Source organism: Anomaloglossus baeobatrachus, chromosome 6, assembly GCF_048569485.1.
Source record: "Anomaloglossus baeobatrachus isolate aAnoBae1 chromosome 6, aAnoBae1.hap1, whole genome shotgun sequence".
NCBI classification, from domain to species: domain Eukaryota; kingdom Metazoa; phylum Chordata; class Amphibia; order Anura; family Aromobatidae; genus Anomaloglossus; species Anomaloglossus baeobatrachus.
In genome coordinates, this window is record NC_134358.1 from 163,860,164 (window position 1) to 163,886,138 (window position 25,975).

Sequence of the window (25,975 nt, forward strand, 5' to 3'; positions counted from 1 at the left end):
GTCACACACAGCGATGTGTGCTTCACAGCGGGACAGCAACAACTAAAAAATGGCCCAGGACATTCAGCAACAACCAACGACCTCACAGCAGGGGCCAGGTTGTTGCTGGATGTCACACACAGCAACATCGCTAGCAACGTCACAAAAGTTGTTCGTTAGCAGCGATGTTGCTAGCGATGTTGCTTAGTGTGACGGGGCCTTAAGGAACTAGGGAATAAGAGGATTATACTCATATCACATTGTCAAGGTTTGGTTTTTGCTTTGAACACCTTGGTGGTGAAGTGTAGGTTTCTAGGTGGTATATTGCGAAAATTGGTCCTTTTGTGTTTGAGGTGGAATATTTGGTTGAAGGCTCGTTTTGCTCCTGAATGCACTAATGCTTCCGTTTTTTACCTCTCTTCTCAGCGGTTAGAGGAATTCAGGGAGAGTTCAGGAAAAATGGACCCCCTTTTGACTGCATGCCCGTCCCAGCTATGGGAGGCAATTTTGGATTAGTAGCAGCTTCCATTAAAAATTCTATTGCACCAGGGACTTGGAAGGCATACTCGGCTGCTTGGTTGGCTTGGAATCAATTTTGTGATTCCAGGAATCTGTTTCCCCACAAGTGTGATGTGTCTACAGCACTTGGTTTTTTGAATTTTTATGTTGGTTTAGGTTATCGTTATACCTTTTTTATAAAACATTTTGTGGAATCTCTTTTTTCTTAAAATTATATGGTGAGGAGTCTCTATTGAGCTTATTTGCGGTTCGGCAGGCACTAAAGGGTTGTAAAAAAGGTTGTGTGGTGCCTTATCGCCGCAGGCCTATATCCGTGAATCTATTAGAAAGTTTATGGTTTATGTTGAGTGAAGTTTGTTTTAATAATTTTGAGTTATGTTTATTTCGTGCAGCTTTCGTGATTTGTTTCTTTGCAGCACTCAGGATAAGTGAGTTGTTGTCACATAGTCGGTGCAACACCTCGGGTTTATATAGGAAGGATGTTAATGTATCTGACTCTGGTGCTGTGTTATTTATTAGTAGGTCGAAAATGGACCAACTTGGTAAAGGGTGTTCTGTGAAGTTGCGCCCTTTACGGGGTTCATGTATATGCCCCGTCACCAATTTATGTCAATGGCTTACTGTACGGGGGGATACCCCGGGTTTGTTGTTTTTACATGTAGATGGTTCTCCTGCCACTAAGTTTCAATTTAATGCAATATTAAAAAAATGTATGGTTAAATTACAGCTAGATAGCTCCAACTTCTCATCACATTCTTTTCGGATCGGGGCTGCTACCGAGGCAGCAAGAGCTGGCCTCAAAGGAAAAAGAATTGGTAAAATTGGTAGATGGGCGTCAAACCGCTATCAGTTGTATATACGCCCTAATTTATTATAATTAATTTATTCTGTTTCTCTCCAATTCTAGGCCCAATGGTGATTTGGCTTGTAGGTCACTCGTTTATACATTGGGCGCAGAGGAGAGCGGCTTGTAGAAGTTACACAGAGAACTTATCTTTTCAGTATGAACTAGTAAATGTTTTTTGGTGCGGTATAAGGGGTCTGAAATTTTCTAAATTGGTTGGCACCCTAAAAGGTATGCTGTTGACTCACCCGTATCCTGATCTCATAATTTTACACATCGGAGGGAATGACATAGGTAAAATAAAGACATTGGACTTATCTAATTTCCACAGGGATTTTGCGCTAATAAAGAACCTTTTTCCTTATTCAGCGCTGATTTTTTCTGAAATTGTACCAAGACTGGTCTGGAATGGCCAGCTTGCCTTTTTGGAAAAAATAAGGAAACGTGTCAATCGTGACATGGCAAAATTTTTTGTTAGTTTGGGCGACTTCTCGTATTGCCATAGTGATCTGGAAGGTTTTACGGCTGGCCTATACAGGTCAGATGGGGTACATCTCTCTGATGTTGGTCTGGACATTTTTAATGTGGGTATGCAGAATATGATAGAAAAATGGCTGCGGTGTTTGGGGGGGGCCTCGTATTGTTAATACTCGGCCGTTTGGGGAAAAATCGCCCAACTATGTTGGGTGGTTTGTGGTTTTATAAGTGGTTAATGGTACTTTATGGTGGTATTTATGGAATTTTATGGTGATTTATTTTTAATAATATGGTTAATTTATCAAGTTACCAATAATAAAACACCACGGCCATTTTTATCCAAATGTCATGTGTCTGAGTATTTATTCTTTATTAATGGTAAGTTAATTGGTTATAGTGGGCTTTATGCTACCATGTATAATCACCAGCAGCGTATAGCCTGGTGATTACATGGTGGCATGGGCCCCCTGACGTTATGTTCATAGGTGTTACAAGTTTAAGTTGTGGCATTCAGCGGTGCCAAATTCAGTATGGGGAATGAAGGGTTAATTCCCTTCATGTGGTAACACGAGCAGGCTGCTGTGATTGGTCAGCCTGCTGCGTGGTGGTAATGGAAGTAGTTATGATGGGAATTTATGGGGTTAATCTGCCCCCTGTGAGTAACGCGAGCAGGCTGTGTGATTGGTCAGCCTGCTGCGCGCCAATTTTAAAGTCTGTCATTGGTGGACAGAGGTAAATATGCAGGAGACTTGCCTTTATAAGGAGCCAGCTGTGAGCCAGCTGTGTCAGTTTCCAGCTGTGAAGAAAGAAGAATCCCCCGCCCGCCCTCCCAGTGTAAAGTCATGGTTTTTAACTGTTCATTAATTTTTTGTCGTGATGTTTTATTAGTTGGGGAAAAATCGCCCAACTATGTTGGGTGGATTGTGGTTTTATAAGTGGTTAATGGTACTTTATGGTGGTATTTATGGAATTTTATGGTTATTTATTTTTAATAATATGGTGATTTTAATTTATCAAGTTACCAATAATAAAACACCACGGCCATTTTTATCCAAATGTCATGTGTCTCAGTATTTATTCTTTATTAATGGTAAGTTAATTGGTTATAGTGGGTTTTATGCTACCATGGGGAATACAGCAATTGAGAAGGGGTTGTTCAAGTAGTGGATACCTCTTTGATACAGAGTTGGTCCCCCTTCTCCAATTATAACTGCATATATTCTTCTGGGAAGTCTTACTACAGGAATCTTCTGTTGGTCTGCGGGGATATTTGCCCATTCATCCAGAAAACCAACTGTGAGATCAGAAAATGATATTAGAGGGCCTGACTCATCATCTCTGTTCTAGTTCATCCCAACAGAGTTTGATGATGCTGACATCAGGCAAGTCATGTTCCTACACATCAAACTTAGCCAACCATGCCTTTATGGACCTTCCTTAGTGCACTAAGGAACAGTCAGGATGGAATAGGTAAGGGCCTTGGCAAAACTGTTCACACAAAGTTTGAAGCATAAAATTGCCCAAAATGACTTGGTATACTGAAGCATTAGGATTTTCCTTTGCAGGAACTAAGTGGCTGGGCTGACCCCTGAAAAATGCCCCATACCATTATCGCTCCTCCTCCAAACTATACAGTTAGCACAATACAGTCAGGCAACGTTCTCCTGGCATTCCCCAAACCCAGACACATCCTCAAGATTGCCAGATGGTGAAGTGGGATTCATCACTCCATAAATACGGTACGTTTCCACTGCTTCAGAGTCATGGTGGATGCTTTACACCACTCCATCCAATGCTTCTCATTGTGCTTGGTCATGTAAGGCTGGCATGCCGCTGCTTGGCCATGGAATCTCATGCCATGTAGAGCCCAGTGCTCTCTTTTTGTGCAGATGTTAATACGAAAGGAGGGTTATACTCTGCAGTTATGTAGTCTGCAAACAATGGTGATTTTATGCACTAAGTGCTTCAGCATTCTGTGACCCAGTCTGTAACATGTGATTGCAACAGTTTTTCTGTTCGGAAACGCTTCCACTTTTCAATAATACCGCTCACAATTGATCTTGGAATATCTAGGAGGGAACAAATTTCCCAAACTGACTTGTTACAATGGTGACGTCCTATTACAGGACCACGCTCAAATTCAGTGATCTCTTTAGAAGGATCCATTGAATCACAAAGGTTTTAAAGGAGCCTCTGTGGCCAAGTACTGGATATTATACACAAGGGGAACAGACAAATGAAAAACTAGATTTCAATGATAAAGAGATGGGTTCCAATATCTCTGTCCATTTCGTGTTTATGTAACACAGAATATTTGGATGATTGGATATTCTCTAACTGTTTTAGTTACTATTCTCAGAAATGTGAGGTCCATACAATACATTTGCACCTTTACATCAATTTCTCTTTGCCTGGAGACGCTTACTGACGTTTTTCTTTTTTCCAAAGGTCCCTTAATAGACTTCTTAGTAATCTTCAAAAAAACAAAAAACAAAACCCACGTTTCTGTAAATGCTAAAATGTGATTTTGTGTTTATTAGACTTTGCTCACAGTAGGGAACAATTGTGAGCCTGAGCGTATTTAATAAAATCTCTGGTGATCCCAATAAAACATCTTAAATACCACAGAGTAAAGCAGTGAAATGAATGAATTCAGTGTTTGTGGGTATAAAGCTCAGTGTCCTTATGCGCTCAGGGATTACATTTACTGTAGATGTTCTCATTATGTAACACTGTAGATCCACAATAACTTGATTAGTCTCTCAGAATAAACATGGCCACACCTGACCCATAGGACTGAGCCATGTGATACTGACTGGTAGAGTTATCCATAAAATGAAATCAGTGTGGGGTCCGCAGTAGGGACCACCGCAGGACAGGCAGCTATGATGAGGCAGAGACGCACTTTTTAAACTGACTGCCTACTAATACAATTTTGTGCATATCACGGTCGTGCGGCAATATCGCTAGGTGGGACTGTACTTTAAAGGGAATCCGCCACCAGGTTTTTGCCACTTAATCTGAGAGCAGCATGGTGTAGAGACTGAGACCCTGATTCCAGCGATGTGTCACTTACTGAGCTGTTTGGTGTAATTTTGATAAAATCACTGTTTAATCTGCAGTAGATTATTATTATTATTAGAGGACTACTTGGGGTGCTGCCAGGTAGTCCAGCATATTCATGAGCTCTGTATAACTGCTAGATCTGCAGCAGAGAAAAGATTGATTTGATCAAAATGACAACAACAGATCAGTAAGTGACACATTACTGGAATCAGGATCTCTGTCTCTACATTATGCTGCTCTCAGATAGGGGAGCAAAAACCTGGTGACAGAGTCCCTTTAATAGAAGTGACAGAGATTTTTTTTTTTTGAGTAAGATTCTGACCTGTGAATGAAATAGTTAGTCCCATAATTAAATCAGCCTAAAGGCCACTTTACACACAGAGATAAATCTGCGGCAGATCTGTGGTTGCAGTGAAATTGTGGACAATCAGTGCCAGGTTTGTGGCTGTGTATAAATGGAACAATAGGTCCATGATTTCACTGCAACCACAGATCTGCCAAAGATTTATCTCTGTGTGTAAAGTGGCCTTAAGGGTATGTCCGCACGCTGCGTTCTTGATTTGACAAAAAAAAAAGCACCCTGTGGCAGACTGACAACTGGAAACATGTGTTTTGAATGCATTTTTGACAGTGCAGTCCCACGGCAATTCAGCTCTGCTACATCCCTGTTCTGTCACAGCAGCACCATAGAGAATGACTGGCCACTGAAAGCAGAGAGAGCCGCACAATGAGAATGAACTCTGGTGAACTTCTGACGTAAGTGCTGCGACACAGGCAGTAGTGTGGGGCCCGCAGCTGTGAGGTAAGAGGTTCACCCCAGTTCATTGTCATCGCGCGGCTCTGTATCTGTGTCGTGGCCTGATTTGCGGTCACAGGTGAGTCCTTCAGTGACGGCACCGCTGATCGTGCGGCTCACTTCAGTCACTCGGATGATTTGCTGTCACAGGTGGAGGACTCCAGCTGTGGCCGCGGTTAAGCTGAGTGATGTCACCACTGATAGCGCGACTCACTTCAGTTGCTGCGTGGAGCTCACAGCGAGCGGTGGTGCTCTATGGCCGCTCACTGTCAGATATAGCAGTGCTGGAAGCATCCTGGGACCTCGTGTGGATTACAATAGACCTGGAGTGTTGTGTTGGGGTTAAAAAAGTGGTGAAAGAGGGTGGTTTATTGTCTTTTAATTGAAATAAAGAATTTTTCGGTGTTCGTGTTTATTACTTTCAATTAAAGTTTAGTGATCGGGGTTGTCTCATTGACGCCTGCAATCACTAAGCTAGGACTTAGTGGCAGCTATGGGCTGCCATTAACTCCTTATAATCCCAATTGCCACCGGACCAGGACATTCGGGATGAGCCGGATAAAGTCCTGGGACTGTCGCATCTAACGGACGCGACAATTCCGGGCGGCTGCTGACTGATATTTTTAGACTGGGGGGCTCCCAATAACATGGGCCTCCCCAGTCTGAGAATACCAGCTCTCAGCTGTGTGGCTTTATCTTGGCTGGGTATCAAAATTGGGGGGGACCGCACGCCGTTTTTTTAAAATTATATTTAATTTATTGTACTGCATGATATAGATCCGCCCACCTGCATCTGTGATTGGTTGCAGTCTGACAACTGGCACTCAGCGTGGAGGTGTGTCTGACTGCAACCAATCATAGGCGCCGGTGGGTGGGGGAAGAAGTGAATATGAGATAAGCCTAATGAGTGGATGAAGTGACTATGAGCCTAATGAGCAGCTGGCACTTTCAGAAGCAGGAGAGTCCGCAGGAGCAGTGTGACATCCGTGCCGATGATCGGTGAGTATGAGAGAGGGGGGGGAGTGAGAGACAGAGAGAGAGAGAGAGACCTGCATTTTTGTTGACAAGAACGGATCCAAAATGCAACCAAAATGCAGTGCAAACGCACAGCTAAACATTTTGGTTGACTTTTGACACACCTCATTCATTTCAATGGGTGGAAAATGCAACCAAAATGCAATGAAGAAGTGACATGCTGCTTTTTTATATGCAACGATTTTGACAACTATTTGTCAAACAAAACGCTGCCTAAAAAAAGCAACGTGCACATGGAAATTTCTGATTTATCATAGACTTTGATAGGGAAGCAAAACGCATGCATTTTGTCAATGACACAGCGCAGTTTAAAACGCAACATGTGCACATGGCCTTACTTTACAGCCAGCATCACAATGGCATATGACACGCACGAGTGCAATGTGAGAAAATCTCGCATTGCTCTCAGCCTAATGTTAACCTCTTAGCGACCATGGATGGGGATGGCGGCAGGGGCACCAATGTGTTATTATGGTAGCGCAGGGTCAGCTTTGACGCAACCATGACTCGCTTCCTGTGAGAGCCGACAGAGTGCCAACACTCACAGTAGATGAGCACTTCTGCTGATCAGAGCGATGCTGCAGTTTATGGCACAGCAAGCGGTGTGCTGGACTAGCTGACCTGTAGCTGACCTAGTCCAGCAATTTCAGAATTGACCTCAAATTATAAAATATAAGAGTACTAAAATTTGGACAGGAAAAAATTCTTTTAACATCTAAGATTTATTAGTATGCATTCATAATCTATGTATATGAATACATAATAACAAAATAACAATTTAAATATAAATATATATTTAAATTGTTTTAATTATTTTGTTATCTATTCATATAAATAGATTTTGAATCCATACTAATAAACCTTTAATTTTATAAGGAATTATTCATGTCCTAGTCCAGCAAAAATAATTTCCTGAAGCTAAAACAAACATTGCAAGTAAACAAGTAAACGTGTTAAAATGCTTGCAGCATGCGGTCTTCAGATTACATAGCAAAAACCTGCTGACAGAAACCCTTTAATACTTCATAGTGGTCTAAGCTTTGCTTACCCCTTACAGAGCTCATCAGACATTTTTAAGGGAGTTCAGCTACATTTTTAAAGTTAAAGGGGTTTTCCCAAAATTGAAAGTTATACTGCAAGGGGACAACTTGCTGATAATTGGGAGTCTGCTCTTTTTGTTCATCAGTGACAGTGACTCTGAAAAAGGGGCTTCAGGCCCCACTCTATTTATTGTATTCATAAATGTCGGAGAAAGCCGAGAACAGCTTACCCTGACAGTCCTATCAACAATAAACAGAGCAGAGGCCGAGCTTGTGCCCTTCTACTCCATTCAAGACAGTGCTCTGCAGCCCCTCATTCTTGGGGTGACTTGAGCTGGATTGCCAACCTTACATAAATTCCAGGACACTTTTTTGACCGGTTCATAAAAAAAAAAAAAAAAAAAAAAAGTAGTCTGATTTTTTTTTAAACTTAAGAACTTACAATGCTTACTTTGCCAGTAGTTACAGGTGCATCTCAATAAATTAGAATATCATCAAAAAGTTAATATATTTCAGTAATTCAATATAAAAAAGGAAACGCATATATTATATAGAGTCATTACACACAGAGTGATCTATTTCAAGTGTTTATTTCTGTTAATGTTGATGATTATGGCTTACAGCCAATGAAAAACCAAAAGTCATTATCTCAGAAAATTATAATATTATATAAGACCAACTGAAAAAATGATTTTAAACTCAGAAATGTTGGCGCCTACTGAAAGGTCTGTACAGTAAATGCACTCAATACTTGGTCGGGGCTCCTTTTGTATGAATTATTGTATCAATGCGGTGTGGCATGGAGGCGATCAGCCTGTGGCACTGCTGAGGTGTTATGGAAGCCCAGGTTGCTTTGATAGCAGCCTTCAGCTCGTCTGCATTGTTGGGTCTCGTGTCTCTCATCTTTCTCTTGATGATACCCCATAGATTCTCTATGGGGTTTAGATCAGGTGCGTTTGCTGGCCAATCTAGCACAGTGATACTGTGGTTATTAAACCAGGTATTGGTACTTTTGTCAGTGTGGACAGGTGCCAAATCCTGCTAGAAAATGAAATTTCCATCTCCAAAAGGTTTGACAGCAGTGGGAAGCATGAAGTGCTCTAAAATTTGATGGTAGATGACTGCAATGACATTGGTCTTGATAAAACACAGTGGACCTACACCAGCAGATGACATGGCTCCCCAAACCATCACTGATTGTGGAAACTTCACACTAGACCTCAAGCAGCTTGGATTGTGGCCTCTCCACTCTTCCTCCAGACTCTGGGATCTTGATTTCCAAATCAAATGCAAAGTTTACTTTCATTTGAAAACAACACCTTGGACCACTGAGCAACAATCCAGTTTTTTTTGTCCTTGGCCCAGGTAAGACGCTTCTGGCGTTGTCTATTGGTCATGAGTGGCTTGACACAAGGAATGTGACATTTTGTAGCCAGGGGTGGGATTCAGCCCGTTCTGTTCGGTTTGGGAAAACCAGTTGTTAAAATAGAAGCCGGTTCCCCGAATCGGCAAGAAACAGCTCCGGCGATCCGGTTCCCTGTATTCATTTGTTAGTGTCTTTAAGACTCTAACACAAATGAATCGCCCGTACCTCCGCAAGTGCCATACTTCCGGGTTCAGTGGAGCCTGTCTGCTCCCTGACCCGGCGTGCAGCGACGTGCTGACGCTGCAGAGAGGTCACGGCAGTGTGGGGAGGTAGCTACTCCTCCTGCCGTCTGTCAGCGTCAGTGTGCAGAGTGCTGCGGAGGACGGAAAACAGAGGAGAGGCCGCCGATGCTTGGAGCAGGTAATCGCTCAGTGAGCCAAAGATGCAGGGAGCAGGGAGAGGAGCCGCATAAGACGGCAACTATATGGGGAAAGGGGACAACATAAGATGGGAGCTATATGGGGAAAGGAGATCACATAAGATGGCAGCTATATGGGAAAAGGAGTCATATGGGACAGGATTTGCAGTGGAAAAGGAGCACATGGGATGAGATCTGCTGTGGAAAGAGGCCATAAGGGGATGGGATCTGCTGTGGAAAGAGGCCATAATGGGATGGGATCTGCTGTGGAAAGAGGCCATAATGGGATGGGATCTGCAGGGGGAAAGAGGCCATAATGGGATGGGATCTGCAGGGGGAAAGAGGCCATAATGGGATGGGATCTGCAGGGGGAAAGAGGCCATAATGGGATGGGATCTGCAGGGGGAAAGAGGCCATAATGGGATGGGATCTGCAGGGGGAAAGAGAGGTCATAATGGGATGGGATCTGCAGGGGGAAAGAGAGGTCATAATGGGATGGGATCTGCAGGGGGAAAGAGAGGTCATAATGGGATGGGATATGCAGGGGGAAAGAGAGGTCATAATGGGATGGGATCTGCAGGGGGGGAAGAGACCACATGGGATGGGATCTGCAGGGGAAAGAGACCAGATGGGATAGGATCTGTATGGGGAAGGTCGTTTGTTTCAATTTTAGCAGGGCTCCTTTAGTAATAATTTTTAAAAATTGTAGAAAAACCGTTTAATACAATATGACTGACAGTGACTGGAACAACTGGTGCTGGACAGGAGAGTGAAGGTGGAGGAGGGGAAGAAGGGGAAAGAGAATTTACTTTAAATTACTTGGATTTTTTGATTGAGGAAAGTGTGTGAAAATGGGTGTGGCTAACAAAATGGGTGTGGTTACAGAATGGATGTGGTTTTCAAATGGGTGGGGTTTACAGAGAACCTGTTAAAAATTTGAATCCCACCCCTGGTTGTAGCCCATGTCCTGGATACGTCTGTGTGTGGTGGCTCTTGAAGCACTGACTCCAGCAGCAATTCACTCCTTGTGAAACTCCCCCAAATTTTTGAATGGCCTTTCTTAAAAATCCTATCAAGAATGCGTTTATCCCAGTTGCTTGTGCACCTTTTTCTATCACACTTTTTCTTTCCACTCAACCTTCCATTAATATGCTTGGATACAGCACTCTGAACAGCCAGCTTCTTTAGCAATGACCTATTGTTAGAGTTGAGCGAGTACCTAACTATTCGCACTCGCTATACTCATAATGAGTACTGTCTAATACTCGTGTTTGCGTTTCCGAATAGCATGTGCAATGCAAGTTAATGGGGAATACTCGCAATGTAGCAAGTAACCCAAATTCCGCACTATTCGCTACTCGCACGAATAGTACGGCATTCGGGTTACTCGTTACTTTGTGCGTTTTTCCTCATTGACTTGCATTGCACACACTATTCGAAATGAATACGCGAGTATTAGACAGTACTCGTTATGCGTATGCAAGTCCGAATAGTTAGGTACTCGCTCAACTCTACCTATTGTGGCTTACCCTCCTTGTGGAGTGTGTCAATGACTGCCTTCTGGACATCTGTCAAGTCAGCAGTCTTCCCCATGATTGTGCAGCCTACTGAACCAGACTAAGGGACCATTTTAAATGGAAAGGGAGCCTTTGCAAGTGTTTTGTGGTAATTATTCTAATTTTCTGAGATAACTTTTGGGTTTTCATTGGCAGAAATAAACATTAGAAATAGATCACTCTTTTTGTAATCACTCTACAACATAATATATGCGTTTTCTTTTTTGTATTGAATTACTGAAATAAATTAACTTTTTGATGATATTCTAATTTATTGAGATGCACCTGTATTTTATAGCTTACTTACTGCAGCTAATGTCTTCATATTATCAGAATTATGGGCTGTAAGCATGTATCACTTATAATCATAATTATTGATAGTTTACAATATGGCCATGATATTTTGATTAGCTGTCAAGAAAAAAAAAAAAGTCAACATCGCACTGGAGGTGCCAGCTGTCAGATCCCCAATAATCAGCTAATTATCCCATATCTTATTGATAAGGCCTAACATGCAATTTTAGAAAAACCCTTTTATTCAAACAGCTCTCATTGTTAAAAGAAAAAAAAAAAAAAAGAAGCCATATTTACCAACTGAATCAACCCTCCTTCCAGATCTGCAGCTAGGGTAATCTCCACCAGACTGGAAGTGATGATATGAAAATCCACCAGTGACCTGATCCAGCAGTGGCTTCAGCGGTCAGGTCACTGATCGTAACATCATTTCCGGTCCTGTGGAGGCCACTAGAGCAGCAGCTTTGAGTGGGGGGAAAGTCTAGTGAGAAGTATGGTTTCTAATTTTTATTCTACATGTTAGCTTCTCAATGTTACTTACCACTGGGACAAGTCTAGAATCATAAAGGGGTTGTCTTAAGTTCTTTAAATGGGTAACAGTTACCCATTAAAACTTATAAAAACAAACTTTGTAACTTGCTCTCTGTTCTCAAGAATAGAGGGATTTATAACTCTATAGCGTACAGCTTATTGCTTGACTTACAGAGCACCCTGTTGTCTTCTAGTTTCCCGTTACCTATGTAATAAGCACACACCGCTTGCAGTCTATATGCTTAGAGCAGTGTTTCTCAACTCCAGTCCTCAAAACCCACCAACAGATCATGTTTTCAGTTTTCCTCAATCAGGCCTTCAGGATTTCCTTAATGTTGCACGGGTGATGGAATTATTCCCTTTCTAATATTGAGAAAAACCTCAAAACATGATCTGTTGGTGGGTCTTGAGGACTGGAGTTGAGAAACACTGGCTTAGAGCCTGATTGTGCAGCTTGTTTTCTGGATCCAACCAGATTCAGTCTTTGGGGTACTTTGCACGCTGCGACATCGCTAGCCGATGCTAGCAATGCCGAGCGCGATAGTACCCGCCTCCATCGCAGCAGCGATATCTTGTGATATCTTGTGATTGCTGCCGTAGCGAACATTATCACTACGGCAGCTTCACACGCACTTACCTGCCCTGCGATGTCGCCCTGGCCGGCAAACCGCCTCCTTCTTAAGGGGGCAGATCGTGCGGCGTCACAGCGACGTCACACGGCAGGCGGCCAATAGAAGCGGAGGGGCGGAGATGAGCGGGACGTAAACATCCCGCCCACCTCCTTCTTCCGCATTGCCAGTGGAGGCAGGTAAGGAGATGTTCCTCGCTCCTGCGGCTTCACACACAGCGATGTGTGCTGGCGCAGGAACGAGGAACAACATCGTATCTCCTATTGGTGCGACATTATGAAAATGACCGACGCTACACAGATCACCGATTTACGACGCTTTTGTGATCGTTTATCGGCGCATCTCGGCTTTACACGTTGCGACGTCGTTACCGGCGCCGGATGTGCGTCACTTTCGATTTGACCCCGACGAGATCGCAGTAGCGATGTCGCGGCATGCAAAGTACCCCTAAGGGCTCGCTCACACAAGTGTATAACACGGTTGAGTGCTATCCGATGTCTATGGGTGCACGTGAATCAATGGACTGCACTTGGATGTCATCTGAGCGCAGTCCGATTACAGCATACACAGGCACTGGAGAAGATGGAAAAATTATATTCACTGTGTTCTCATGTGAGAGAATCGGATCACATTAAGGTGACACTTAGATCTATCTCTGGCAGAAGATAATTCGAGTAACACTAGCATAAATTGGTCCAATTCTCTTGCATCAGAGAATACATGACAATGTGAGTGAGCCCTTACAGTGGTTCTCCAGTACTGCACAAACATAGTTGCCTTTGTTGGCAGCCTGGGACAGCGCTCAGCTCAGACTTGGCATGCATCATCCTGCTAGTCTGAGCTGACAATTAATAGGAGCACATTGCCCCTGCAAAGCAGGAAGTCTAGGCCAGGGGGGTTAGCACTGCAGTCTTGCAGCGCTGGGGTCCTGGGTTCAAATCCCACCAAGGACACCATCTGCAAGGAGTTTCTATGTTCTCCCTGTGTTTGCGTGGGTTTCCTCCGGGCTCTCCGGTTCCCTCCCACACATACAGATAGGGACTTTAGATTGTGAGCCCCAATGGAGACAGTTTTCCTGATGTATGTAAAGCGCTGCGGAATACGTTAGCGCTATATAAAAATATAATTTTGATTTTTTTTTTTTGGTGCCTTCTCTAAAGGGAATTTGTCAGCAGGTTGTTGCTATGTAATCTGAGAACAGCATGCTATAGGGGTTAAAAAACAAAAATCAACTATGCATCTCTTATCAGGCTGCCTGGTGATGTTTACTTAATCTAAAGGCTTTATCACCTAGTGATGATTACTGATGAACTACACTGTCACGCTCATGGTAGTACCCTCTCTGTGAGTGACACCTCACTGTCAATGTAAAATCTATATAGAGCCTGGTGTGGTCGGGGAAGCTCACTCAGCTCTGCTAGATGGCTATATCTAAAAATTCTGATTTTGTCAGAACGACTGCACCCAAGAATCTAAGTGATGCACAGTTGGATTCAGAATCTCCTTGCCTACATCATGCTGCTCTTAGATGAGGTAGGAAAAACCTGCTGACAGGTTCCCTTTAAGAAAAGAATATGATAGCAACCTTGTTATTCATTCTATATATACTTATTCATAAATTGTGAAAAATTCCTCTGTAGATTTGGTTGCAAAAGAATCTGAATGTGTTACATGGATTTGATTGCACATTTCACTCTACTCCATTATAAACAATTGTTTATTGTACAGTGCAAAATCAGCAGTGAAAATCTGCACAATAAGCAGACTGCAGATGTAAAAACAGGCAGCGTGCTTTAATTCTTGTCAATATTTTTCTGCAACATGTGAATGAGGTATTGAAAAAATCATTCTCATACACTGTAAATGACTATGGAATTGCAGGGTAAAATTTACTCATCAAATCCTGAACGTGTAAATGTAGCCTTAATTGCTTGGTGTCTCCTATATAATAAGTACATGGTCAATAAAAATTGGCTGGCAATTTTATAGGCAATTTCTACACTGGCATTCTATTTACTAGGTGTGGTCTTTGTAACTAGACTGTCAGCTCTGAACACTACAAATCAGAAAATATTCCTGCAGCTAAATGCTTCTATGCTTTCAAGATCAAAGCCCCTGAGTGGCATCCAGAGCCGGCCATTAATGCGACCTACATGCTGAACGTGAATCGCAAATTTAGTAAAATAAGTCACCCAATGCTTCCATACTAATCAGCTATAGATGAGGTTTTACTATTGCTCACCATGAAAAGCCACATGTGGGCAGACCAAGACCAGATATATACACACACATAATATATACACACACTATATACATTATATATATATATATATATATATATTATATATATATATATATATATATATATATATATATATATATATATACACACATACATATACATATATATAGTGGCTGTATATTTTTTTTATTTATACATACACAGGATAATTATATATATATATATATATATATATATATATATATATATATATATATATATACACACACACATATATATACACACACACACACACACGAAAAAGTTTGGCCACCCCTGTTAATATTAACCTTTTTTCTTTATAACAATTTGGGTTTTTGCAACAGCTATTTCAGTTTAATATATCTAATAACTGATGGACTGAGTAATATTTCTGGATTGAAATGAGGTTTATTGTACTAACAGAAAATGTGCAATCCGCATTTAAACAAAAATTGACCGGTGCAAAAGTATGTGCACCCTTATCAATTTTTTTTATTTGAACACTCCTAACTACTTTTTACTGACTTATTAAAGCACTAAATTGGTTTTGTAACCTCATTGAGCTTTGAACTTCATAGGCAGGTGTATCCACTCATGAGAAAAGGTATTTAACCCCTTCAGCCCCCGGGCACTTTCCGTTTTTGCGTTTTTGTTTTTTGCTCCCCTTCTTCTGAGAGGCGTAACATTTTTATTTTTCCATCAATCTTGCCATATGAGGGCTTGTTTTTTGCGGGACGAGTTGTACTTTTAAATGAAACCATAAGTTTTACCATATAGTGTACTGGAAAACGGCAAAAAAATTCCAAGTGCGGAAAAATTGCAAAAAAAGTGTGATCGTACAATAGTTTTGGGGATATTTTATTCACTGTGTTCACTATATGGTAAAAGTGAGGTATCTATGTGATGCCTCAGGTCGGTGCGAGTTTGTAGACACCAAACATGTATAGGTTTACTTGTATCTAAGGGGTTAAAAAAAATTCACAAGTTTGTCCAATAAAAGTGGCGCACATTTTGCGCCATTTTCCGAAACACGTAGCATTCTTATTTTTAAGGATCTATGCCTCAGTGATGGCTTATTTTTTGCGCCTCGAGCTGACGTTTATAATGGTACCATTTTTGCGCAGGTGCTACGTTTTGATCGCCTGTTATTGCATTTTGCGTAAAACTTGCGGCGACCAAAAAACGTAATTTTGACGTTTGGATTTTTTTTGCGACTACGCCGTTTACCAATCAGATTAATTGATTCTATATTTTGATAGGTCGGGCATTTCTGAACGCGGCGATACCAAATATGTGTATATTTATTTATTTTTTAACCCTTTAATTTTCAATGGGGGGAAAGGGGGGTGATTTGAACTTTTAGGTTTTTTGTTTTTTTTTTTATTTTTTAAAACTTTTTTTTTTACTTTTTTATTTTATTTTACTAGTCCCCCTAGGGGGCTATAGCGATCAGCAATCCGATTGCTGATCGCTATCTGCTGATCACAGCTATACCTCTGTAATCAGCAGATTCAGTCACTTTGGTTTTCCCTCTGCTCTCGGCCGAGGGAAAATGAAAGTGAAACATCGTAGCAGCAGGCGTCATCACATGACCCTGTGCTACGATGGCAACCACCGATGGTCACGTGATAACACACGTGACTTCCGGTGGGGGCGGCGGTGAGTAACAAACATGGCCGCGCGCATTTAAATCTTGCTGCCAGACTTTGGCAGCAAGATTTAAGGGGTTAATGGCCGCGGGTGGAAGCGATTCCACCCGCGGCTAGCAGGCACACATGTCAGCTGTTGAAAACAGCTGATATGTGTGCCGATCCACGCCGCCTGCCCGCGGCAGGGGGCGGGGCTTAACGGGACACGATCCTGGACGGATAGCTCCGTCCAAGGTCGTGAAGGGGTTAAGGTGGCCACTTGCAAGTTGTTCTCCTATTTGAATCTCCTATGAAGAGTGGTCTGTGGATTGTCCTTGACTGTTCTCACCATTCTTCTTCTCTGCCTTTCTGATATTTTTCTTGGCCTGCCACTTTTGAGCTTAACAAGAACTGTACCTGTGTTCTTCCATTTCCTTACTATGTTCCTCACAGTGGAAACTGACAGTTTAAATCTCTGAGACAACTTTTTGTATCCTTCCCCTGAACAACTATGTTGAATAATCTTTGTTTTCAGATAATTTGAGAGTTGTTTTGGAGGAGCCCATGATGCCACTCTTCATAGGAGATTCAAATAGGAGAATAACTTGCAAGTGGCCACCTTAAATACCTTTTCTCATGATTGGATACACCTGCCTATGAAGTTCAAAGCTCAATGAGGTTACAAAACCAATTTAGTGCTTTAATAAGTCAGTAAAAAGTGGGAGTGTTCAAATAAAAAAAATTGATAAAGGGTGCCCATACTTTTACACCGGTCAAATTTTGTTTAAATGTGGATTGCACAATTTCTGTTAGTACAATAAACCTCATTTCAATCCATCAGTTATTAGATATATGAAACTGAAATAGCTGTTGCAAAAACCAAAATTGTTATAAAGAAAAAAGGTTAACATTAATAGGGGTGCCCAAACTTTTTTATATGACTGTACATATACAGTGCCTACAAGTAGTATTCAACCCCCTGCAGATTTAGCAGGTTTGATAAGATGCAAATAAGTTAGAGCCTGCAAACTTCAAACAAGAGGAGGATTTATTAACAGATGCCTAAATCTTACAAACCAACAAGAGTTATGTTGCTCAGTTAAATTTTAATAAATTTTCAACATAAAAGGGTGGGTCAATTATTATTCAACCCCTAGGTTTAATATTTTGTGGAATAACCCTTGTTTGCAATTACAGCTAATAATCGTCTTTTATAAGACCTGATCAGGCCGGCACAGGTCTCTGGAGTTATCTTGGCCCACTCCTCCATGCAGATCTTCTCCAAGTTATCTAGGTTCTTTAGGTGTCTCATGTGGACTTTAATCTTGAGCTCCTTCCACAAGTTTTCAATTGGGTTAAGGTCAGGAGACTGACTAGGCCACTGCAACACCTTGATTTTTTCCCTCTTGAACCAGGCCTTGGTTTTCTTGGCTGTGTGCTTTGGGTCGTTGTCTTGTTGGAAGATGAAATGATGACCCATCTTAAGATCCTTGATGGAGGAGCGGAGGTTCTTGGCCAAAATCTCCAGGTAGGCCGTGCTATCCATCTTCCCATGGATGCGGACCAGATGGCCAGGCCCCTTGGCTGAGAAACAGCCCCACAGCATGATGCTGCCACCACCATGCTTGACTGTAGGGATGGTAGTCTTGGGGTCGTATGCAGTGCCATCCAGTCTCCAAACGTCACGTGTGTGTTTGGCACCAAAGATCTCGATCTTGGTCTCATCAGACCAGAGAACCTTGAACCAGTCTGTCTCAGAGTCCTCCAAGTGATCATGAGCAAACTGTAGACGAGCCTTGACATGACGCTTTGAAAGTAAAGGTTCCTTTACGGGCTCGTCTGGAACGGAGACCATTGCGGTGGAGTACGTTACTTATGGTATTGACTGAAACCAATGTTCCCACTGCCATGAGATCTTCCCGGAGCTCCTTTCTTGTTGTCCTTGGGTTAGCCTTGACTCTTCGGACAAGCCTGGCCTTGGCACGGGTGGAAACTTTCAAAGGCTGTCCAGGCCGTGGAAGGCTAACAGTAGTTCCATAAGCCTTCCACTTCCGGATGATGCTCCCAACAGTGGAGACAGGTAGGCCCAACTCCTTGGAAAGGGTTTTGTACCCCTTGCCAGCCTTGTGACCCTCCACGATCTTGTCTCTGATGGCCTTGGAATGCTCCTTTGTCTTTCCCATGTTGACCAAGTATGAGTGCTGTTCACAAGTTTGGGGAGGGTCTTAATTAGTCAGAAAAGGCTGGAAAAAGAGATAATTAATCCAAACATGTGAAGCGCATTGTTCTTTGTGCCTGAAATACTTCTTAATACTTTAGGGGAACCAAACAGAATTCTTGTGGTTTGAGGGGTTGAATAATAAATGACCCTCTGAATAAACTTTTCACAATTTAAAAAAAAAATAAAAAAAGAAATAACATTCTTTTTTGCTGCAGTGCATTTCACACTTCCAGGCTGATCTACAGTCCAAAAGTCACAATGCCAAGTTAATTCCGAATGTGTAAACCTGCTAAATCTGCAGGGGGTTGAATACTACTTGTAGGCACTGTGTGTAATATATAACTGCATATATAAATAAAAAAAATATACGGCCACTAATATATATGTATATATATATAAAATCATGAGATTGCTGGAACTTTTTCCTGTGCTCAGTACAGCACATTTGATGAAATCTGCTTTTTTTACAAAAAAAAAAAAAAAAAAAAAAAAAAACCTGAAGCAACAAAACCAGATAGGGTTAATGCAGGCAAATGATTTATGACCTACAGAGTATGTAAATGCACAAATTAAGATGGCGCTGCGGTTTCTTGGAGTGCACAGCACTTGTAATGAGCAGCTCCATCTGCAGAGCTGGTTACAGGTCATTGAATGCTCCCCTCATACGTCCTACCGAGCAGTGAAATCACTCAGCACTTTACCAACGGGGCTGAAAAGTCAGAAGGAAAATCTACAAATGGAAGAAAATGTCAACTTCACCATTATCATTCCTAAACAGCTACTAATGGTGTAAATAAAAAATAGTCTGAATGTTATTAAGGAAAGGACGATTTCTCATCAGTATTGTCACCCACTTTTATATATCAGTGAAGTTCCCCATGTTAACAATGGTAAAGCATCCATAAAAATCGGGGGCTAAATTGTCGATCCTTATGGGACGCGATTATTTTTATTAATATAGGAATCTGTATTTGGACTTGTAAATTGTACTCACTGCTGATGTCTATAAATGGATGTCATATGGGTGACAATGCAGATGAAATCCTGTCAGCTTTCTGCATGATAATCGGAGGATTTTTCTATTTGCTCGAGTGACCGTAGTCTGACAATAGAGGTGACTTTTAGGATGTAAGCTAGGGCTACACTGGAATACCGGCCGTGTGATGTGAGAATTATGGAGTGTGGCCATCAAATGATTGTCAATGCGTTGTAACCCGTGACTTGCCATTATAGCCATAAGATTTGTGGTCCCAGGTAACGCGCAACTTTGCACGCTCCGGCTGTAATGTACTGTATGTTGCGTACAACTTAAATTTGATTTGTCTGCAATTTATGTTTTGTTTTTTCTTCACAGCTCTAAAACAATATCATGAAATAAAATGCCATTTTTTGGTCACAAAAGTTGTCTGAGAATTGCCATCATACAACCAGTCGTTGTGCAGCTCTAACATAAGGCCGGGGCCAGAGAGTCGGATTTCATTGTCTATATGTGGACTGCAATGACCGGACCTACTGTGGGTCTCCAGACTTGAACGAACAGCCTCTTGGCAGGGCAGACCCTGGGGGACCCAGGGGGTACGGGGACCCACGATCACCTGCAAGCCAATTCTTCTAGACCACGTGCACACGTTCAGTATTTTACCTCAGTATTTTACCTCAGTATTTTACCTCAGTATTTTACCTCAGTATTTTACCTCAGTATTTGTAGCCAAAACCAGGCGTGGAACAATCAGAGGAAATGTATCATAGAAAAACGGGCACCACTTCTGTATTTATCACCCACTCCTGGTTTTGGCTACAAATACTGAGGTAAAATACTGACCAAATACTCAATGTGTGCACGTGGCCTTATAGACAGATCTTATTGTACTGCAAAGCAGGAGACCCTTAGCCCCCCAGTATTAGGCCGGCTTCACACTTGCGATTAACTCGCAATGTTATTCAATGAGGCAGCTCCCATCTGCTATTTTTTTCTCAGTCCAAATCAGACTGAGAAAAAAAAAAAATCGCAGCATGCTGCGTTTTGGTGAGTTTCTCGCACGAGTCTCTTCAATGCAAGTCTATGGGTGCATACGGACCATCCTAGTGACATGCGTTTTTCACAATACATTTCTAGCAAGTAGCTGAGAATAATGTAAATGCTCCTGTACATAACAGTACATGAGTAGCAGCTGCTGAGGGTAAAAACTGATTGTACACTGACAGCACACTGACAGCACACGGATGAAAAGTGAACTAAAAATCGTACGACTTTCTGGCATGAGAATCGGACCGATTTTACACTCGCAATTTGATTCCAGCCTTACTATCTGTATGCAGGCTATAAAACACAGCCGCCCATGCCCTGCCGAAGGGTCCATGTACTGTTGTGACACAGAGGCCCTTTTGGATCATAAACGTATATGAGGCCATTACTTTGGGGTCAGGGGACCCTTAGCCCCTCAGTATTAGGCTATGTGCGCACTTTGCGTTGAGGTAGTTGCAGTTCTAAACACATCCTCTGGCATTAATGTTTTTTGTCAAATTTGGTTTTGACCTCAAAAACGCTATAAATACGCTTGCGTTTTTAACACGTTTTACATGCTTTTTCACTTGCTTAAAATCAGATGCGTTTTGACTACAAATACAATGCTAAATAAAGATTAAACATACAAACAATAAAAAAGAAAAAAATGATAAATATCAATATTAAAATAATACAAAAAATGGCTTATTTTAATAAAATGATAACTTTGTGCTAATATTTATGCATAAAATTACATTTATTGATTTTCAAGCATTTAATTGTCAGACTATGTGTGTGTAAAGGGACATATCATGCCATTAATATTTTGTCAAAAACGCATGCATTTAATTGGTCCAAAAAGCATGTTTTCTGCATCAAAAAAGCATGTAAAACGCTAGAATTTTGAAGATTGCGTTTTGCAACTTCTCATTGACTTCAGTATTCTCAAAACGCTGCCAAAATGGCAAACACAATTGACATGCTGCTTCTTTAAACGCTGTTTTTGCCAAATTTTCTGCAACTAAAACGCTGCGTTTTTAACTGCATTGTGCGCACAAGAAATCCCAATTTCCCATAGACTTTGCTTGAAAATCAAAACGCATGCATTTTGGCATTAAAACGCTGCAGCTCAAAACGCTGCAGAAACGCATGAAAAAACGCAAAGTGCGCACATAGCCTTACTGTCTATACTCAGACCATAAAATACAGCCATCCAAGTCCTGCCTAAGGGCCGCGTTCACAAGGCGGATTTATACATCCATAACACAGATCCTGATAGGGACACAGAAAAAAAAAAGAATTGATCAAGAATATGTATTTTTATTCATTGCTATTTTTTTTTCTCTATTGGGCAAAAGCAAAAACATTTTTTTTTTTTACTCAATGGGAAACAATAGCAATAAATGCCGAACTGATCAAATACTCAGAATGATGCTGCTGCTTGTGTATTTTCAGCCCTGAACGCGGAATTTACTGGGTGTATTGTAAGAGCTGATCAAGGCAGCACATGCTGCAGTTTATAAAAACACACATTAAAAAAAAAAACATTTACCGTAACAAAACCTGAATGTTTCCTTTTAGAGAATGAGGTTGATGCAATGTATGGATGTGCTCAGCCTGTGACAGCAGCTCATGCTATAGCATGGAGGGGTCCAGAGAGCATGGGGACCTAGGGGGTCCGGAGAGCATGGGGACCTGGGGGGTCCGCAGAGCATGGGGACCTGGGGGGTCCGGAGAGCATGGGGACCTGGGGGGTCCGGAGAGCATGGGGACCTGGGGGGTCCGGAGAGCATGGGGACCTGGGGGGTCCGGAGCATGGGGACCTGGGGGGTCCGGAGCATGGGGACCTGGGGGGTCCGGAGAGCATGGGGACCTGGGGGGTCCGGAGAGCATGGGGACCTGGGGGGTCCGGAGAGCATGGGGACCTGGGGGGTCCGGAGAGCATGGGGACCTGGGGGGTCCGGAGCATGGGGACCTGGGGGGTCCGGAGCATGGGGACCTGGGGGGTCCGGAGAGCATGGGGACCTGGGGGGTCCGGAGAGCATGGGGACCTGGGGGGTCCGGAGAGCATGGGGACCTGGGGGGTCCGGAGAGCATGGGGACCTGGGGGGTCCGGAGAGCATGGGGACCTGGGGGGTCCGGAGAGCATGGGGACCTAGGGGGTCCGAAGCATGGGGAACTAGGGGGTCCGAAGCATGGGGACCTAGGGGGTCCGAAGCATGGGGGCGTAGTGCGACTTCTAATCCCGACAGTCAGGGATAGTATAGGAAGCTAACAGGGTCGGACTCAGACAACCCTGCTGTACAGAGGTTAGTGCACCACAGACAACAGGACGATGTAGGACACATGGCAGCAGCAGCAATGGGACAAATAGCATAGGACAAACACACTTTGTTTATGGTCAGCAGTAATAATTTGTAATCAGCTATACTGGTGAGTGGTGACATCACACATGCATACTGGTAGTATGACGTCACTTTGCACACAGTGCTGGATGATGACGTAATACTGGAGAATAAAGCCTCCTCACCTGGCCCTGGGGATATCCATGGCGCTGGAGAGCAGCCCCTGCAAGGGGTCAGGGCAGGACGTCCTGGTGAAGGCAGCTGGCAGAATGCCATAAGTGTAGGAGTTGAGGCGCCCCCTGCTCACAGATGCCATGGGCACAGCAGTGAAGGCGTCCTCAGCCTCCGCCAGCTCCAGTCCTGCCCCCGGACTTTCGTCCTCCTCCGCTGAACATACGGGCACAAGTTGTGGAGAGGCCCAGCTGGCAGTGCCCTGCGGGACGTGCCCGGGGGTGACAGGTAGCGGAGCGCCGTCCTCTGCTGCACCTGCCTGACTTATCGCCTGCAGAGGGCGCCCGTCCAGAGAGATGTTAGTGAGGAAGGAGAGGGCAGCCTGTCTCCTGCGGGGGTCCATGAGCTGCTGTCTCCTGACGTGCTGCAGGCTGTGGACACCTGGGGACTGCATGGCACCTCCTATCATGAGCCCATTACTGCAGTTAGCAGCCGCCATAGCGCATGTGTGAGCGGAGCGCTGGGCGCAGAGTACACCATGCGAGCGGTGCAGCAGCGCCTGTTATTGCCGGAGCGGGGCGGGCTCTGTGCAGGATCCGTCCTCCGGTGTGAGAGCTGCAGCAGGGGCTGCCACTTCCTCCAGGCGCTGCTCTCCGCACCCTCTGCGCCCTCCACACTCCCCGCACTCTGCGCCCTCCGCACTCCCCGCACTCTGCGCCCTCCGCACTCTGCGCCCTCCGCACTCCCCGCAGTGTCCGCACTCTGCGCCCTCCACACTCCCCGCACTCTGCACTCCCCGCAGTGTCCGCACTCTGCACCCTCCACACTCCCCGCAGTGTCCGCACTCTGCGCCCTCCACACTCCCCGCACTCTGCACTCCCCGCAGTGTCCGCACTCTGCACCCTCCACACTCCCCGCAGTGTCCGCACTCTGCGCCCTCCGCACTCCCCGCAGTGTCCGCACTCTGCGCCCTCCGCACTCCCCGCAGTGTCCGCACTCTGCGCCCTCCACACTCCCCGCACTCTGCACTCCCCGCAGTGTCCGCACTCTGCACCCTCCACACTCCCCGCAGTGTCCGCACTCTGCGCCCTCCACACTCCCCGCACTCTGCACTCCCCGCAGTGTCCGCACTCTGCACCCTCCACACTCCCCGCAGTGTCCGCACTCTGCGCCCTCCACACTCCCCGCAGTGTCCGCACTCTGCGCCCTCCACACTCCCCGCAGTGTCCGCACTCTGCGCCCTCCACACTCCCCGCAGTGTCCGCACTCTGCGCCCTCCACACTCCCCGCAGTGTCCGCACTCTGCGCCCTCCACACTCCCCGCAGTGTCCGCACTCTGCGCCCTCCACACTCCCCGCAGTGTCCGCACTCTGCGCCCTCCACACTCCCCGCAGTGTCCGCACTCTGCGCCCTCCACACTCCCCGCAGTGTCCGCACTCTGCGCCCTCCACACTCCCCGCAGTGTCCGCACTCTGCGCCCTCCACACTCCCCGCAGTGTCCGCACTCTGCGCCCTCCACACTCCCCGCAGTGTCCGCACTCTGCGCCCTCCACACTCCCCGCAGTGTCCGCACTCTGCGCCCTCCACACTCCCCGCAGTGTCCGCACTCTGCGCCCTCCACACTCCCCGCAGTGTCCGCACTCTGCGCCCTCCACACTCCCCGCAGTGTCCGCACTCTGCGCCCTCCACACTCCCCGCAGTGTCCGCACTCTGCGCCCTCCACACTCCCCGCAGTGTCCGCACTCTGCCCCCTCCACACTCCCCGCAGTGTCCGCACTCTGCGCCCTCCACACTCCCCGCAGTGTCCGCACTCTGCGCCCTCCACACTCCCCGCAGTGTCCGCACTCTGCACCCTCCACACTCCCCGCAGTGTCCGCACTTTGCACCCTCCACACTCCCCGCAGTGTTCGCACTCTGCACCCTCCACACTCCCCGCAGTGTCCGCACTCTGCACCCTCCACACTCCGCGCAGTGTCCGCACTCTGCACCCTCCACACTCCCCGCAGTGTCCGCACTCTGCACCCTCCACACTCCCCGCAGTGTTCGCACTCTGCACCCTCCACACTCCCCGCAGTGTCCGCACTCTGCACCCTCCACACTCTGCGCCCCCCACACTCCCCGCACTCTGCGCCCCCCACACTCCCTGCAGTGTCCGCACTCTTCACACTCCACGCAGTGTCCGCACTCTGCGCCCCCCACACTCCCCGCACTCTGCGCCCCCCACACTCCCTGCAGTGTCCGCACTCTGCGCCCTCCACACTCCCCGCAGTGTCCGCACTCTGCGTCCCCCACACTCCCCGCACTCTGTGCCCCCTACACACGCTCCTCGCCCCCCCCCGTACTCTCCGCACTTCACACCCCCTTTCGCACTCAGCGCCCCACACACTCAGCGCGCTTTGTGCCTCCACTCTCTGTGTCCAACCTCACTCTGCTCCCTCTGTACCTCCAGTGCACTCTGTGCCCCTCTCTGCGCCTCCCACCTTCTTTGCTCCCACTGCCCTCTGTGACTCCCCCCCCAATACACTCTGTGCCTTCCACCACACTCTGCGCCTTCTACCGCACTCTGCACACTCTGCGCCTTCTACCGCACTCTGCACACTCTGTGCCTTCTACCGCACTCTGCACACTCTGTGCCTTCTACCGCACTCTGCACACTCTGTGCCTTCTACCGCACTCTGCACACTCTGTGCCTTCTACCGCACTCTGCACACTCTGTGCCTTCTACCGCACTCTGCACACTCTGTGCCTTCTACCGCACTCTGCACACTCTGTGCCTTCTACCGCACTCTGCA

The 25,975-nt window shown here is 45.1% G+C and overlaps 1 protein-coding gene across 1 annotated transcript in view; it reads right to left on the reverse strand.

The window, feature by feature from the left end:
* Positions 1-23,758, reverse strand: part of CABLES1 (Cdk5 and Abl enzyme substrate 1) — a 151,935-nt gene extending 128,177 nt beyond the window's left edge. The window contains exon 1 of the mRNA XM_075314454.1: positions 23,198-23,758. Within this exon, the coding sequence (XP_075170569.1) occupies positions 23,198-23,682 (485 nt within the window). The 5' untranslated portion in view covers positions 23,683-23,758. The remainder of the gene's footprint in view (positions 1-23,197) is intronic.
* Positions 23,759-25,975: the final 2,217 nt, after the last annotated feature.